The sequence below is a fragment of the Mustela nivalis genome (assembly GCF_964662115.1).
Source record: "Mustela nivalis genome assembly, chromosome: 1".
Taxonomy (NCBI): Eukaryota; Metazoa; Chordata; class Mammalia; order Carnivora; family Mustelidae; genus Mustela; species Mustela nivalis.
In genome coordinates this window covers 41,741,507-41,760,128 of record NC_139020.1, presented here as the reverse complement: position 1 = coordinate 41,760,128, position 18,622 = coordinate 41,741,507, and the positions used below count along the sequence as shown (strand labels likewise).

At 38.4% G+C, this 18,622-nt stretch overlaps 1 protein-coding gene across 2 annotated transcripts in view; it reads left to right on the top strand.

The window, feature by feature from the left end:
• PROS1 (protein S) overlaps positions 1-18,360 on the top strand; it is a 79,620-nt gene extending 61,260 nt beyond the window's left edge. The window contains exons 14-16 of one of the 2 annotated variants that reach the window (XM_082742393.1): positions 1,903-2,128; positions 14,906-15,057; positions 18,316-18,360. In XM_082742393.1, the coding sequence (XP_082598519.1) occupies positions 1,903-2,128; positions 14,906-15,057; positions 18,316-18,345 (408 nt within the window). In that variant the 3' untranslated portion in view covers positions 18,346-18,360. Of the gene's footprint in view, positions 1-1,902; positions 2,129-5,593; positions 5,995-14,905; positions 15,058-18,315 lie in introns of those variants that run through there. The other variant, XM_082742392.1, reaches the window with a different exon arrangement.
• The last annotated feature ends 262 nt before the right edge of the window (positions 18,361-18,622 follow it).

The following is an 18,622-nucleotide window of genomic DNA, read 5'->3' as shown; positions in this document are numbered from 1 at the left end:
GCCTGTTACTGTGCATCCAACAGCCAAGATCAGGCAGACTCACACACAGGCTGCCTGGAGCCTTCCCAGGGTGCATAGAAATCCACCTTTATTTAAATCCTTGAAATATTATGGGAGTCATCGTCTGTACTAACAAAATAAAAGTGAGTCTGATTAAAATTCAGTCTCAGCTATTCTGTGTCTAATTATAATGTTTTGTGTTCTCTGGCAGTCTTAATCTTTTCTTCCATGAGTAAATTAGGAAGGACTGGAGAAAACTAAAACCAGTCCACCTGGCTTCTTGCTGGCAACTGTAATTTGAAAATAGGAGGAAGAACAGGAAAAGACTCTAGGATAAAAGGAAACATGAGCATTATCAGAAGATCTGTATTATTCAGCCTTCTACTTGAGACTAATAGTTCCGACCATGTGTCATCTACACTGGATTCCAACAAGTTATGGCCAGAAGCTTGTGTTTGTGCCAAGGTTGGCTTGGATGTTCTCTGTAGCTTTTAGACAGAAGGATGTAATTGAATGATGTCTGTAGCAATAAAAAGGTGTGTTGTTTTCAGCTTAATGATGATTGCAGGGAGTGTCTAGTGGTTAAGCATAAGCCACCTAAGGAGATCTTGCCCAGTTTTCAGCTCCAATTTACCACAGGAACTCACTACATTTAGATTCCAGCTTTCTTTTTTTAAAACAAAATGGAAATCCTGTCTTCAGCACTATATCCCTCCAGTAGAGGAGATTAATGTATGCCTTGTCTTTGTTATTTATTTTATCTTTTCTGTGTTTGAGTCTGTGGCTCCTTTTTTTTTTTTCCATGTCAGATTACCTTCTCAAGATCTGTGTACAATATTTCATAACATAATTCCACATACTGTTGATCATTCTGGAACCATTTTAAGATTATTAGTGAGTTCAAGGATAGGGATAGGTAACAGTGACAGATTTCCTCAAATAACTGGTATTTGCAACGTATAGGCTTGGATTCCTAAGTAAATACTTCAGACTATTTTTCTACCATCTCATAACACCCATGTTCCTAGTTTTTTTTTTTTTTTTTAAGATTTTATTTATTTATTTATTTGAGAGAGAGAACAAGAACAAGCAGGGGTGGGGAGAGGCAGTGAGGGGGGAAGTAGGCCTCCCCCCCGCCTGCCACCACAACCCTGAGCAGGGAGCTAGATGTGGGGCTCTACCCTAGGACCCTTAGAACATGACCTGATCCGAAGGCAGATGCTTAACTGCCTCAAAAATGTCCATTATTATTACTTTTTGCTGGCTTATTTCCAAGGTCTCATCCAGGAGCTACCCAGGTGCCCCTTGATTTTATTCTTTTTACATTTTCTCTATCCACATGTAAGTTATATGCATAGATCACTGTCAACCAGTTGAGTGATTTTGTGTCTCAGCGGTTTGAAAAGTTCAGCAAAACAAATACATTTTCTCTTTTAAATATCTTCTGGTAGATACTCTGTAACTTACTGCTGATGATCCCTGGCTTTCCTCTCTCAGGACTTTTCCCCTCATTTTGTCCCAAGTCTTACAGGATTGCTTGTGTGGCACACAGAAACCTTTCAGTCTTGCTGGCATGTGCTTACTCAAGCATTTGAAATTTTCCAAGCCCTTTCCCCAAACAAAGAGTGATTCAACTCCTTCATTTTTCACATGTAAGTTTTGAAGTTAGGAAGGCTCACAAACAGAAAAATAGTGCTTAAAGACTGTACTTTAGGTTCCCATCCTTGGTAAAACAACTGGGTGTACTGAAATTTCAGAAGCCACTGTCCATTTGTATCTTAGCTGGACCTGAAATTTATAAAACTAGTGTATTTTTTAAAATTATGATGTGACTCAAAAGTCCCTCTTAAGTGGCAATACCATAAATACTTGCTTATATTGAATCTTTGCTCTGTTTGTCAGGATATCCTGGTATCTGTTGAAAATACAGTAATGTATCGGATGGCGGCCGTAAGTCTGTGTTCCAATCAACCATTCCATCTGGAATTGAGAGTCAACAGAAACAATCTGGAGCTGTTCACTCCACTTAAAAAAGACACTATCTCCTCTGAAAACCTTCAAAGACAGTTGGCCATTTTGGATGAAGCAATGAAAGGGACAGTGACCACTTACCTGGGTGGTCTTCCAGGTAGCTTCATACTTTTTTCTTTTTCTTTTTCCTTTTTTTTTCAAAATTTTCTTTAAAAAGCTTTAAAAAGTATCTTTTTAATCAAATTGATACTATTTTAAATGTGTAATCTTAGTAAAAGGAAGACAAAATTCCAGTATCCATTTATTTTTTCCTGAGAATTTATATTGATGTTTTATTGGTATATTTTGCTTATTTATTGATTGATTTAAGAGTTTGTTTATTTATTTGACAGAAAGAGAAATCACAAGTAGGCAGAGAGGCAGGCAGAGAGAGAGGGGGAAGCAGATTTTCTGCTGAGCTGAGAGCCCAATGCGGGGCTCAATCCTAGGACTCCGAGATCATGACCTGAACCGAAGGCAGAGGCTTTAACCCACTGAGCCACCCAGGTGTCCCTGTTTATTTATTTCTTAATGGTGAACTAAAACTTAACCAACTTTTGTTGCATCTGGCTATCCTAGTCAGAAAGTGTTTATTATCTCAGTTCATCTTCACAATAGTCTTGTGAGTTCAATCTTTATTCTTGAATTCATTCATCATTTACCTTTTATTTATTAAGAACCTACATCCTAGGTAGTAGGGGTATAATAATAAGCAAATAGATATGATCTCTGCTTCTAAGCCTTTTACAACCTAGTTCAGAGGCAGATGACAAATAACCAATTAGGATAAAATCAGAATAATTAAATTGTGATGATAACTTGTAGGAAAGAAAAGTATGAATTGCTTTCGGAGCCTAAAAATGGGGACTTGGCCTGGTCATGCAGGCCAGGAATGAGCTCTCTGAAGAAAAGGCTAAGATATAAATATGGTAAATTGAAGGATTAAATTTAACCAAGTGGTTGGGTGGGAATTGGAATTAATATGCAAGTAAAGAAAAGGTCTATGTGTGGGCAAAATGTGGATACACTTGAGGAAAATACAGAAGACGCTTAAACCCTTTGAGCAAGGGAGATGGTAGTGAGGCTGAGAACTGGGTGCATGGGGCATGGCGGGTTGTAGACCTGGTTTGGGGTCCTGACTCTTGTTACAGGAGCCATGGAAGTCTTTTAAAAAGTTGGGGTGCCTGGGTGGCTCAGTCGGTTAAGCATCTGCTTTTGGCTCAGGTCATGATCCCAGGTCCTTGGATCAAGCCCCGTATTGGGCTCTCTGCTCAGCAGAAAGTCTGCTTCTCCCTCTGCATTCTCTCTCTCAATATTGTCATTTTAAAAACCCACTCTATGTGATGGATGGAGATGGACAGGCAGGAGACAAAAGTGGATGAGATGCGCTGTGGGCTGCTGAAGTAGCCCAGATGGAGAAGCAGTAACAGTAACAGAGGCAACAACTCTGCTACCATCAATCAGTGTGTAATAAACAGTCTGGCATTGTTCAGAGTGCTTCAGAGGGATTGACTTATTTAATAACCAAAACAGACCTGTGAGGCAGGTGCTATTATTATCCCCATGTCACACATGAGGAAGCTGCTGGACTAGAATGATGGCAGTGAAGGTGGGGCATGATGGTTAGATGGGAGCTTTATGTGAGAAACAACATTAATAGGATTTAAGGACTGAAAGGCAGGTATCTGGATCTCTTTCTTAGATATCCAGCATGAGCAATTGCATGGGTGGAGATTCCATTTATCATAAGATAGGGAGAACCGGAGGAAAAGCACATGCATCTCCAGTTAATAGTGGAAAATATGAAATTGGTGTCAACATTTTCCTTTAAGTGGCAAAAAGTAATTGAGGCAGAAAATTTTTGAGAAATATTTTCAAATATCATTTGCAGATTATTCTTGTAAGGAAAATTCTGAGTTTGATGTCTGGACTTCTAGGAACCTTTATTTATTTATTTGTTTATTTATTTTTAAATATTTATTTATTTATTTGACAGACAGAGATCACAAGTAGGCAGAGAGGCAGGCAGAGAGAGAGGGGAAGCAGACTCCCTGCTGAGCAGAGAGCCCAATGTGGGACTCAATCCCAGGTCTGAGCCGAAGGCAGAGGCTTTAACCCACTGAGCCACCCAGGTGCTCCAGGAATCTTGATTTTCTTACTTTTAATTGTTCAGGGGCTTCATTTTTCATATATGGAAATTTTATCTGCGTTTTTGTGGAACAGAGGTAAGGATACTCTAAAAGTTATGGATATATAGATAGATAAGTCAGCGTGGTTAATTATTAGAAAGTTACTTAAGTTACTTTGGTTACTTATTAGAAGCATAATTATAGTTCAAAGGAATGAATTCTATATTGAAATCTATCTACTACCTTATTTACAAATTAGTTGAATGCCATTTTAGTAAATCAGACAAACAATACAAGAGTTGAAAAGAAGTAAAGCTATCAAATATTAATCGTTCCAGGACTTTGGCACCAGCACTGAAGATGACTTCAGGAAAGATGTGTTTAGAGAAATAGTGAGGAAAACTGAGGGCAACCGACAATTGAGATATTAGGAGTGTAAACAGTGGGATAGGTAAATTACCAGTTGATATGCAAAATAAGTATATTCAGTCGCATGCTATGAATTAAAAATCAGGCGAAATTGATGATTCTGGGGATTTTTATAATAGTGGCATAATCCTGATGCTTAGCTAGACTTGAAAGGGTTTCATAAAGAGTGCTGTGAGCCACTAGAAAAGTATAGACTTTATTCACTGCATTGACAAGTTAAAGGTGGAAAATTTGAACTGTATGTTTTTTGCATAAGGTACTAAGAAAGAAGAATAAAGGCTGAAAAATGTCCGTTGGGAACTAAATTCATGGGGGAGGAGTGCCAGAAAAAGAAGCAAGTGGAGAGATGGATGTTATTAAGATGAACCATAGTTTTTAGGAATAAAAGGGTGTTACCCAAGTATTAAGTCTGATGGGGAGAGTGAAAGTGTCAAAAGGCCCAAAGGCTCTAAACTAGTCACTGAAACATTGTTAAAATTATTTTTTTGAACACCAAACAGTATATAAAATGAATTCCCTATCATGACCTGCCATTGTAGGCTCAGCAAAAAGCCGTTTTTGGGAAAATAGAGAAATCTCTTTTATTCCAGCAGTAATAAAAGAGATGAATTTATCATGGCATTTTAAAAAGATTTCCAGGTAGCTATAGTTTGGAGTTGAAAAAAATGATTTAACAATGCTTAAATTGTTGCTCAAATTTAAAAAGAAGATAAAATAGAACGTCACAGGTAAGAATATGCTCTTTTTAATTCTTTTTGAAGTGTTTTTATCTATCTTAGGTTTGAATGATACTAATTGTGTTTATGAAATCAGAGGAACTCTTGATATGCTGAATCCAGTGCGAGGCACAATACTTTATATACATAGGAGTCACTTAATATAAATTTATTGAATAATCGCATTATTGATTTTTCCTTTATGATTAGAATTTGGTTGGATATGGGAAGTCTGAATAGTTTCTCTAATTGTAAGCAAACAAGATGCCAGAAGTCTTGGGCTAATATTTTAATATTCTGTTTTTACAGATATTCCATTCAATGCCACACCAGTGAATGCCTTTTATAATGGCTGTATGGAAGTGAACATTAATGGTGTCCAGTTGGATCTGGATGAAGCCGTTTCTAAGCATAATGATATTAGAGCTCACTCATGTCCAACAATTTCAAACAACACAAAGAATTCTTAAGGCTTCTTTCCTGTGCTGATAATATATTTTTCCTGTGTGTAATTATACTTATGTTTCAATAATAGCAGAAGGGCTTTACCTGTAATGTTCAGACCTTGATTATTTTATGGTACTTTGACTTTCCTGGAATTTTAAAAAAGGTCCTTTTTCTAGAAGAACAAGAACCTCTGATGGTACAAATCACATTTAAGAATTCTGACCTCTATTGCTGCCTAGAAATTAAATAATGAATTACATAAACATTTCTAACTTGAATTTTTTGCACAAATGACATTTCCTCATTTTTATGTTTGTCAAAGTAAAATTTAGTTTTATCACCAGGAGCTAGTGCTGAAATAAATATCTGTGTTTTTTGGGAGTCAAACAAAAGTGCATGTGACTAAATACTATTGATCATAGCAGATACTCTTTTTATTTATTTTTGTTTTTCCCTAATGAGGGCAGAAGGAGAGAAAGTGTCCTATTAAGAAAGAATTGAGTAGAAGGCTTTAAAGCTTTACCCCAAAAACAGTTCTTCAGGGGGATTTTCACTTAGCTTTGCATTTGAACCAGTAGCTTTCTTGAATTACAAAACAAGTGGGACATATTTTCATGGAAACAAATGAATCTTGCTGCTTAGTAATTGGATTTTATGAGGATGAGATATTAGATTGTGCTGGAATGGGTGTAGAATCATGGGATGGGGCCAGTCCTTAAGTTTGGCTGTGGGTTACTCAAGCTCAAGATTAGAAAAGGCAGAACCTAAGATGGAAAGAACAAATGATAGAATGAATAACATGGAATTGCATAGTATTCCTTGAGTCCAACTTTAAGTACTAGACCCAATTGCCAGATGTGATTGTTTAAGGACAAAAAGAACTCTGAAAGCTAGAACAGGTATAATGAAAGGATAACCACAGAGGGACATAGTTAATACTGTTTCTTTGGAGTAAGGAGGTTAAGGGTGCCACGTACTTGTTGGTAATGCCTTCCAAGTGGCAGTTTTATCACTCCCAGACCTACCAGTCATGTTAGGTATGGCTCAGGTATTTTAGAAAACACTAGTTTTAGAAAATAAACTTTTTTTTTCTACTATAGATATTTTATATCATTTAAAACAATAAACTGGAGTGTAATGCAAACATTTATGTGAATAATATCTATATTTTGTCAACTCTTTAAACAGAACATAAAATCATACAGCATCCATGGAAGACTTCCTGCAGCACAGTGGCTCTTTAGTTGAAAGATATAAAGGTCAAATACATGATCAGAAGCTATGGTTGAGTTATAGATTGGAGCTCAGAAAGGGAATAAAAGCAAAGGTGATAATGTATTGAGTGTTTGACACCTGCCCAGAATTGTGCTAGTTCATCTTACTTGCTGTAAACTTTCTCCCAATTTACCACCATGTACTGTGGGTGATGAATTTCAGCAAGCAACTATTGACAATTACACTGATGTAAATAAGCAAAAAAGTAGAAAAACTGAAAGCCTATGAAAAGGAAAAAAAAAAAAGAAAGGAAATGAGGGAAAAATGAATTTTCTTCGGGGAGGAGTTCTGTGATTCTTGTTTAATTATGCCCAGATACAAAAACAACTATAGGGATCAGTTCCACACTTACCATTAGAAATGGAAAACTTTCAACATGCAGTGATCTTCAAAGAGGGTCCAGAGACCCATTTATAAATTTCATCTCTGTTCGATATGCATGTACATATGACTTAGCAAGATGAGAGGGGAGGTGTTTCTTACAACGAGAGTCATCTGGCAATGATCTTACACACGGGCTACTTGCTGTACCTGGCTTCAGGCTTTCCCAGAGAATTTACATTTGATAATCTGATCTTCTGCTGTGGAACAAGAGAAACCCTCTTTTCTGCTAAAGGTTTAAATGGGGGAGTCTAAAATCTCATTTTGTAACTAGTCTCCAGATGGAAAAACCATCTGATACATCTGATCCTCTTCAAGTTGATCTTAAGAGAAGGGTGACTGGACCAATATTTAAATGACAAAGACTCTAATGTTATTATCTGGAGTTCCCAAATAATAAATAATTATAGAATAGTAACATTTTCTATAAGTAATAAATATAATAAATATAAAAATTTAATTAAACAGAATCGTATTGAACTCTGGAGTCAAAGCTGGAGTTTTCAGAGATGAGTGTCTCATTGAGGCAGCTCAGCATGTACAAGGCAGCCACACAGGACTAACAGCAGGCTGTTCTAGAAGATAGATACAGTTGAAGCCTCTTTGTACATGTAGCTAGCAGGTTACCAGGCAGGGATGTCTGAAACAAGAGTTCATGCCCAAATTCGAAACTCTATACTGCTCCTCTATTCTTACTGGTTAACCCATCTCTCAGTAAATACTAATTTTTGGAGTGAACAAATTCTATCCTCAGCTCTACATATAACTTGCTGTGTCTTTGATTCTCAGATGAGGATAATATCATTAATTTAATGGTTTTGAAGACAAATGTGGTATTGTTTAATTAAATTAAGGAAATGCTGACAATGGCTCTGAAACTTTTGTAATTAGAACTCTGGGCTACGTATTGTCCTAGGAAAACAATGGAGAAGATGCTGTAGTCCTGCCATCAAGAGATTTAGTCTAGCTAGGAGATAGCACAGAAATGGGACAAATAACTCAAATATGAGCCTGAATTTGGTAACAGCTGCAACAGAGAAATAAACTGTATACAGAGGGCTCTAGGGAGGAAGAAATGGGTTACACATGGAAGTTTAGTGAAGTGCTATTTGAATTAGGCCCAATGAAATATATATGAAGTTCCATTTCTCTGCTTCCAAGTCGTCTTTCCCACAGTATTTTTCAGATAGTCTCTCACACAGAGATCGTATTTCATAACAATTCTCAAAATGTCCCTGATTTTCCCTACTGATTATTGCATGAAGTACAGATAATTAACCCTAGCTTTCAAGGGCTTTCATCATTAAACCAGTGGATCTCAATCTGAGATGCGTATTAGATTCATTGGCCCCATTACAGACAACTGAATCAGAAGATTCCCGTTGAAAACCAGGTAGCAAACCACAGAGCCACCCTCTGGGTTCTTCCCAGCCTCATGCACTCCCTTCTGTCTCCTCTTGTCTCCAATATGCATGTGAATTCACACGTACACGTATGGGAGGGCAGACGTAATGCAAAAAATGAGGGGAAGGTAGAGATAGGAGAAAGGGAGAGAAACAGGTATGAGTCCGTGCTCGTGAACGAAATCAGGAGGAGAGAAAAGGACAAGAAAGAGAAAACCAAATGAGAGGAGATGAGAAAGATTTCATACAATAGAAAATAAAGAGGAAAATGAAAAAGAAGCAAAGGATACAGAAAGATACTGGGTGAAGAGGATAAGCTAGAGATAGAGAAAAAAATACAAAATGAAATGGAATACCTACTTTTTTTAGACAGGTAGGAGTTGGTGACATTAGTAGTGATGTCTGAGAATTAAAGAAATTAAATAGAAATTAAAGAGACTGAGGTAATGAAGTAGAGATAAAAATTTATAAGAAAATAAAAGGAAAAAGTGAAAAAGGTAAAGTTAGGAAAGATGAAAGGGAGAAACAGAAAAGACTAGATGGGCATAGAAAAAAAAAAGAGATGAACCAAGCATAGACAGAGAAAAGGAACAAATATAAATGGAAAGAAAGAGGGAAAGAGTGTCAGAAGAAAAACAGAAAATAGGCAGACATCAAAATAACAGAAGAATATGTCTGGGAAGAGAAAGCAGAAACAAGAAGGACATAGTAATAATTAAAAGGGAAAAAGAAGGGGATAGAGAAATACAGAGTGAGTCAAGTAGAAGGAGAGGAGACTCAGCTAGTTTATCCAAGGTGAGGATGGCATCCATGTGACTTGGTGTGAAGAGGATGTTCTATGCCCCGGAGGTGGAGGTAGCTGCTTGGGAGGGGCATCCAGGTAGCTTGGCCAGATAGCTGCTAGGAGGTATCCATCCCAAAGTGTCCCCAAAGTCAATCATCAAGGAATCCTCTATAGGGATTCATGAGGATGATCTTGTAACATTCTGCCAGGAATGGGTGGAAGGGCTTACAACCACTATCACTGACATTTTCTTGCCTTGTTTCTGACCTCTTTGAAATTGGGGGCTTAGCCACTTTTCACCTAAGGGAGTTGTCACCAAGGGAGATTACATCTGGGGAAATGCAGAGGAGAGAGAGCTCTTTTCAACATGGTGTGAGGTTGACGTTAGAACAGTGAGAACTTTTAAACCTGCAGTCATAAGAGCTCCTCTATGTTTCTGACATGCCTCTGTCTTTGTTATAGCCCCCAAATATGGAGAATAATTAGTCTGGAAATTTTAAGTACTGTTTTTGTTTTTCTTTCAGGCACCACATTTTCCCAGAAACTTCCAAAGCACGAAACTTACTGCTGACCTTTCTCTTGAAAGACTTTGGCAAATGCATATGAAACTAGAAACAGTAGCATTCAAAGAAATTTTTCTCATGCCAGGCCACTTTGAGCTGACCCTCATTCTCCCTGGTATACCTACTTTCCCCTCTGTTGTTTAAAATACTCTAGAAATGCCTGAAAAGACCAGGCATCTGTAGCTGGTAGGCAGAAACTATTATTTCACTCATAAGATCAGGCTAGCAACACAAGAGCTCTGTGCATGGAGCATGGCATCGGGTCACGAATCTCCCTCCAAAAAAGCAAGGATGTCTTCCTCCCTCCTGCCTTTCCTTTCTTCCATCTCTACTCCTTCCTTCCTTTCTAATAAGGAAGACTAAGCCTTACAGGCCCTGATAGCTTGAAAGCTATTGCCATGATGCCATCAAGTTTTTCTGGTGACCAGATACAGAAAACTACCTGGGGGGCTTTCAAAGGTCATGCAACTGTACATCATTGTGGAAAACTTCCCAGATTTCTCAGTTAACTCTGTTTTCTGGGCTGAACTTTCCAGGATAAACAATGAAGGGAGAAAATAATCAGTAAAATCACTAGCTTCTGATCTCTTGTTCACATCATTATCATTATAATTCTCTAACACAATTCTTTTTTTTTTTTTTTCTAAAGATTTTATTTATTTGACAGAGATCACAAGTAGGCAGAGAGGCAGGCAGGGTGGGGGCTGGGGGCAGGCTCCCTGCTGAGCAGAGAGCCAATGCTCAGCTGGATCCCAGGACTCTGAGATCATGACCTGAGCCTAAGGCAGAGTCTTAACTCACTGAGCCACCCAGGCGCCCCCAACATAATTCTTTTTAACATACAGAATCTGAGCACCTACTAGATGCAGTAACTATGAACGTGTTTAGAAGGCCACAATACATTCATTCATTCAACAAGTATTTGTGGAACACGTATAATATGCCAAACTTTGTTCTAGGTGCTTGGGCTATGTGAGTGAAGATCCTTCCACCTATGTCCAAACATGGTCATGGAAAAGAAAGATCTATAGAGGTTAAATGCAGAAAGCAAAAGTATCTTCTATGACTCTGCATATCATGGCTTAATTTAAATCAGCTTTTACCATGGTATTCCCAGGTTTCAGGTTACCTTTTTTTATTGTTCATGTTTAATTAAAAAAAAAAAAAAAAGCAATGTGGGTCTGGAATTCAGATAAAAACCTAATCAGTAGGACCAAATGATATCACTGAGAAGTGATCTTTCAAGTTTTCTCTGAATACCTTCATGGATGCAGGGCTCACTATTTGTTTAACAAAGTCCCTTTACTCTGCTCAGTGCCTTAGTTTGGAAGCTTCGAGAAGCAGATACCAAGAAGGTAATAGACAGAGGCTGTGAACTGAATTGCATGTCCACAAAATTCATATGACAAAGCCCTAAACCCTAATGTGACTGTATTCGGAGATGGGCATTTGAGTAATTAAGGTTAAGTGAGGTCCTAAGAGTGGGACCCCAAGCCCATACAAGTGCTGTTCTTATAAGAGAGAGACACACCTGGGTGTGCACACAGAGGAAAAAACCATATGAGGACAAAGTAAGCCAAAGAAGAGCAAGACCCTAGGAGCAACCAGACCTGCTGATACCATTGGTCTTTGGACTTCCAGTCCCCAGAATAATTTGAAAAGAAATTTCTGTTGTTTAAGTCACCTGGGACATCATATTTTCTTATGGGAGTCTTAGCAAACTAATACCACAGGCAAGAGATTTATTGAGAGAATTGCCCGTGAAGGGAAAAGTGAGAGAGAGCAGGAATGGGTAGGGAGAAGCCTCAGGTAGCCAGGCATTGTCCGACTCCTGTACAAGGAGAGAAAGAAGTAGGTTGATAGGAAGAGTCTCATATCTCAGTGCAGTTCTGGGAAAGTTTCCGCTAGGTCAATGAGGAATGCTTGGCCATGTTGTCTCTCAGGGGATTTCTGCATCAGGCAAGAGTGGCCTGGCAGAAATACTGGGATGGTGCTGAGTCACTGGCTGGGAGGAATCCCAGATGCCTCCAAGGAGATACCAATTTCAGCTCTCAGTCAGCTGTGTTCCATGCAGCAGGGTCTCTTAAATGTGGTCTAAGCTGCATGCTTTCATATCTGGCACAGTCAGCTCTCTTAGAAAGCTCTAAAAAAAAAAAAAATTACAATCTCTCTACTTAACATAAAATGCTCCTCAATTTCTGCTATAAATGAGTTAGGATTCTATTGGTTGCAAGTAGCAGGAATTCAGTTGGAAGCAAAAAGAGAATTTTTGGAAAGGTAATTGGTTAACTAATGGAATTTAAGGAATAAAAACTATTCTTAGGGATTGGATTCCTGTAGCGAACTAAGGCAGTTTCCTCACATTGTTTCTCATGGCTGTTTCTCTCTGAATAGCTATAGTTTGTCATAATAATACACACTGGTTTCTTCAACTGTTCAGTTGGGACATCATGGAATATGGCTGCCAACCTTTTCTGAATTTACATGTTCCTGTCAAATACAGCTCAGAAATAGCAGAGTAATAATAGTTTTTATCTTTCATCCTCAGTTCCAGAATTCTGAGGGAAATATTTGACTCGCCCAGGGCGAGTGTGTATGGTGTGCAGTCTGGGTATAGAGTTTAAAAACTCTGCAGGTGATTTTAAGGTACATCACGGAAACATGCCTCGCCCATGAAGCAAGGTGGATGGGGGTGTGGGGGGTGTGCAAGCAATGGCAAAGAAGGGGTCCTGGCCACACCTGTACATGCACACTATGAAATAAAGATTTCTATTGTTTCTAAGGAGGCTTCCTTATAGAATAAACGTTATATTTCTATAACCCATTTTTAAAAAGATTTTATTTATTTATTTGACAGAGAGAAAGAGAGAGAGAGAGAGAGTGAGAGAAGGAACACAAGCAGGGGGACTGAGAGAGGGAAAAGCAGGCTTACCGCCGAACAGGGAGCCCAATGTGGGGCCCAATTCCAGGACCCTGGGATTGTGACCTGAGTCAAAGGCAGGCACCTAACAACAGAGCCACCCAGGCACCCCTCTACAACCCATTTTTAACTTATGTTTTATATTTCTATGTTTCTCATGTTTCTGATCTAATTAAAAACACGTACCAAAAATAAACCCCCAAATCCCTCTTCTACCATAAGAAAAGTAACTTACTCTAACATGTAATATATACACTTTATAAAAATAATAGTTGTATAAAAAACCCTAACTTTAAATATGCTTTTCATACAGAAATAAAAGTCTGAAAGTGTGTATGCTTTTAAAACAAAGCAAATTTTTGGCATCACACTTACTCTAGCTGAGAATAAATTCTAGATTATCTTCCTCCATTGTGTAGGAAGTACTGCTTTGGCAGGGGAATCTGCTGAGAGTAGCTCTTCTGTAGGTTTCATGCTCTACCTGCTATGGCTAAAACCACCCTTAAAAAGTTACCTATTCTTAAGTAACTGCCTGTTACTTAAAACTACCCTTGTTGGACTGCAGTATCAGATTTTCTCTTGACTTTATATTGCTTTGGAGAGGCTTGGTAAAACTTATTTAAATAATTGGTTCTTTTGTAAATTACCCCACTTTCTGATTTTATTGTTCTATCCTGTAAAATACAAAGCTGATCTTAGATTAGAAGTATTTGGGTGTCTGAGACCAGTGGAGAGAAGCTGGGGGGAGGGATTGAATGTGCCAACACTTAGCCAGCTTTTCTAATAGGTCTATTACAAAAGCCTCTGTCATCCTAGTTAGCAACACTTCATATTCCTATCCTGCTTTATGCAAACATCTTCTGCTCCCCATACACACTAACAGTAATAATCAAAATTTGCTAAAGGGGGTAAAATGCTTCTCCTGAACAAAGGAAATCTTTCCTATTGCCAGAATCCAGAGTGCTGCTAGTCTCAGTGAGTGAGGACTGAAAAGACGGGACCCAGGGCAAGAGAGACCCCCTTAGCTCCAGTGCTGCTTAAAGTAGAGGAGGCAAAGTGACTCAGAGGGGGTGAGCGGCCAATTGATTTTTAGCACTTTAACGATGAGCTTGGGAAATTCTCAAATATTCATAAATCAACTCTTGCAAGTCTGTCTGGGCTGGCTCTAGCATACTACTAAGTAATAGTTTCTCAAAATGTGTTTCCAGTGTTGTCATCCCAAAGCAACACTTTATTTACTGTATCAGTTTCCTGAAGCTGCTGTAACAAAGGAACACAGACGTGGTGGCTTAAAAATCACAGAAATTTATTGTCTCACAGTTCTGGAGGTGAGAGTCAAGATCTGGCAAGGTCATGCTTCCTCTGGGGGCTCTAGAAGAGAATCTGTTCCTTATCTTTTCCAACTTCTGGTGCCTGTTGACTTTCTTGGTTTTTTATGGCCGGTGACCATGTCACCCCATTTCTGTCTCGGTCTTTACAGTGCCTCCCCTCAGTGTGTGTCTTCTCTGGGCATCCATCCGTCTCTTGCAGTGGTCCTTGCCATTAAATTTCAGGCCCACCCAGATAATCTGGGGTGATCTCATCACAATACTTACACTCAAGAAGTCTCCTTTTCCAAGAAAAGGAACACTTACAGTTTAAAGAATAAAGACGTAGGTATATCTTTGGGGAGGGGCACCATTCATCCCGTTACACTTTATGTCTAAAATTCACTTTGGATTGACGTTAAAATTTAAGAGAACAGAGAAAGTGAGAGGAATATTATGTTGTTATTATTATGGATATGAATTCTGGAGCCAGACTATTTCTTTTCTTTTATTTTTTAAAGATTTATTTGATTTATTTTAGAGAGAGAGATAGAGAGAGAGCATGAGGAGGAGAGGCAGAAGGAGAGGGTGAGAAAATCTGAAGCAGATTCTGCACTGAGCGTGGAGCCCTACGAGAGGCTGGATCCTGAGTCAAAACCAAGAGTCGGCTGCTCAACCAACTGTACCACCCAGGTGACCCCAGACTATTTAGTTTAAATGCCAGTTCCATAACTAAGTAGCTATTTGTGCTCAGTTGCTTATTGTCTCTGCGCCTCTTTCCCATCTATAAAGTGAGATAATAGTGGCTGGCTTATTGGGTTGATGTGAAGATTAAATTGTCCATAGTAAGTGATTTATGAGTTTGTTATTATTATTTTTATTATTGTTATTGTTAAATAGAGAAAGTTTGGCTGGATTCCCAAGATTCCTTAAAATAATGTCCTTCATTAGAAGTTGAAAGTCTTACCTACTACTTTGCAGGACCAGAAATTTGCCACGTGGCAGTCCACAGAGTAGGCTTGAAAGAAGTGGTTCCTAAAGATCCAACTTCATTCATTGATACATTTCAGTTTTTTCTCAGGCCTTTCTTGAAAATGGTAACAGGCTGCTTTGTTTTCCTGGTTCCATTTTTGCATTGGAGAAGAGAATGTATATCTTTTACTTGATCAGAAGTGATTTAACTATGTCCCTTTCTCCAACAGTGCCAGATTGAGGAAAAAGCAAAATTTGAAAACCTTGAAAGATGCATTTATACTGTATGGTTTCACCACCGGAGTTTTAATTACAACCACTAGATCATTCACTCAGATTCATAATGGTGCAAGAGCAGAAATGCTAATCCACTAAACGCTCATGTTAATATTCATTTAATAAATTAAATAGATTCTGACTCTCTTGTAAGTTATGGGAGGGAGAAGGTAAGAAATCTAAACTATAATTAAACCACATAATTTATTTAGATGCATTTCCTCTGAAAGTATTAAAATGTCCTTGTTGCTTCCACTAGGGATTACTTAAAGCACAGATATATTATGGTTTTTCTATATACTTTTCAGATAGCTAATTATGTGGTTTAGAAGGCACAAAAACAAAGCCTCTAGAATTTCATTTTCAAATTGACCCTCATTTGTTGGCCAGAGAGATTTGTTCAAATACAAATTGTTTTCCATGATGTAGTCAGTTATATAGGACGTTACTATTTAATGCTCGGTTCTGCTTTTTAATGATTAAAACTCCTTTTATTTATTTTTTATCTTTTTAAAACAAGCTTTGGCCAGTTAAATTAAAGAAAAATTTTGCATGATTTACTTTTCACCAGTCTGTTCTAGCATGCTTCAGATGATATCAGGATCCCTGGGAACGATGATAGCCACGGTGCACTCTGTGGTATTTCCCACAGACTGGGCTCAGTTCAGTATCATTGCCACTGTAGTGATGGGCACCAGTTTTGGTCAACAGAGGGCAGTGTTCTATTCCAGATGTTCTCCAGTCTAGGCAGTTGGTGAAGACGACTAGTTTTGCTTTGCTGTGTCTGATCATTTTCAGGATCTGCTTCTACCCCAGCATATACTTTCCACTTTTCAAAACAAGTTGGAGCCTAGAGTTGATTGACTCCAGTGACTTTTTTGACTACTTTGTGGCTGCCATCTTGCTGCCTTAGGTGTGGGATGGCCTCAATCAAGAACAGCCCCCAAGGTGGCCAGGAGTTAGAAAGGGTAAAATCCCTTTTATTTTTATTTATTTATTAATCTATCTATCTATCTATCTATCTATTTATTTATTTAAATCCCTTTTATTAAAAAATAAGTGTAAGACCTCTTTGGAGAGGGCAAGATGGGAGATACTAAATACTTCAAGTAATTAGTAAGAAAAAATCAGTTTTAAATAATAAAGCTGTGTTTCTCAACACAACGATATTAATTATATAATAGCTTCTTAAGTTATTATAACTTACATTTAATTTGCCTGACTAGAAACTAGAAAGTGCCAGGCTATCAGACCCAGAAAAATGGCTTCATGACCATGGTGAGGTAAAAAGTCAGGAAAAGAATATATATTTCATAATTTTTCGAAGGATTCTCTATTACTGTACATATGGCACTACTCAGTAATATGGCACTACTCAGTAATACCTCAAGTCAAACAAATATTTAGCTCCATCAACTGCGTGATAAAATGTATATGAAAAGCAGCTCAAAATGTTTATTATGAGTTGCCCAAATTCAATACTATGATCAAATGCCTTTCGCTTTTGTTCTTCATAACTTAGATTTTATTTTTTTTTATTTTATCTATTTTTTTAAAAGATTTTATTTATTTATTTGACAGGCAGAGATTACAAGTAGGCAGAGAGGCAGGCAGAGAGAGAGGAGGAAGCAGGCTCCCCACCGAGCAGAGAGCCCGACATGGGGTTCGATCCCAGGACCCTGGGATCATGACCCTAGCCGAAGGCAGGGGCTTTAACCCACTGAGCCACCCAGGTGCCCCCATAACTTAGATTTTAAAGTGGCTCTTTGCATCCACTTTCTGTCCCCTTACGCTTTCAGTTTAGTTCATAGATAAAACCCACAGCAACAGGGGACAAAATGACAAGGTACTATGTATCCCTAGTAGCTTTCTGTGATGCCTACCTTTTTATTTACTGGTAAAATTCTCCAGTCAAAGGACTAAGAGTAAATCCTCATTATAGGCAGAAGTGATGAGTCTGATTAAGCTCACTTTAAAAAACAGACTCCTTCCCTGGCCACTAATTGCTTTGTTTTATATTTAAAATTTCTGATAAATTTCTAAGGTCCTTTATAATCTTATCCCCTTTCTACTGTCCCAAGCTATTATCTCTACCTCATCAGGCCAGTGACTCTGTGGCTCTTCACGGGTCCCTTTTTTCTTTTTCTTTCTTTCTTTCTTTTTTTAATATTTTATTTATTTGACAGATCACAAGAAGGCAGAGAGACAGAGAGAGAGGAGGAAGCAGGCTTGCTGAGCAGAGAGGCCAATGCAGGACTCGATCCCAGCATCCTGGGATCATTACCTGAGCCTAAGGCAGAGGCTGTAACCCACTGAGCCACCCAGGCGCCCCTCACGGGTCCCTTTTAATCCTTTTGTCTTCATCCTTTCGCTGCTTCATTCCACTAATAAAGCCCTCCCTACTTTTCTTCAGACTGTCTCAGACGCATGCATCCATTCTTCCTTGCAGCACTTAATCACATTTACCTACTTCCATATATTCTCATTATTTACGATGTGTCCTTCTGCACACTGTAATTTGTATGAAAAAAGGGGCATTATCTATACCCCAGTGCCTGGCATTTGCTGAGTAGTAATACTTGTTCATTAAATAACTTCTTTTGTTGATGCATATTTGCTTTACTTCCTCTCCAACTTGCAACAAGTATGCAAACATTTACACATTTACAGGGAAAATTCCCACTGTTCTTTTTGAATCCACAGATGCCTCCGTACTACCTCTCTGCTTCCTAAAACGCCAATGACTTCATGGATACCTGAAAAACCGAGGCTCGTGAAAATCACGAGACACTAGTGAAAGTCAAAAGGAGAACAAGCAATAACAAGTGAGAAAGAGTGAGAAATAACAATGTGAGAAAGAACAAGGCGTGGGCGTTTTAGTCAGCATTTCTTCAGCACACGGAGATGAACGATGTTATGCTTCACCTATTATCTCATCTAAAAGAGAAAGTACTGTCGATAATGAAGTTTTTGGAGCTGAATGTTTATGGCGAAACATTTGTAGGATATA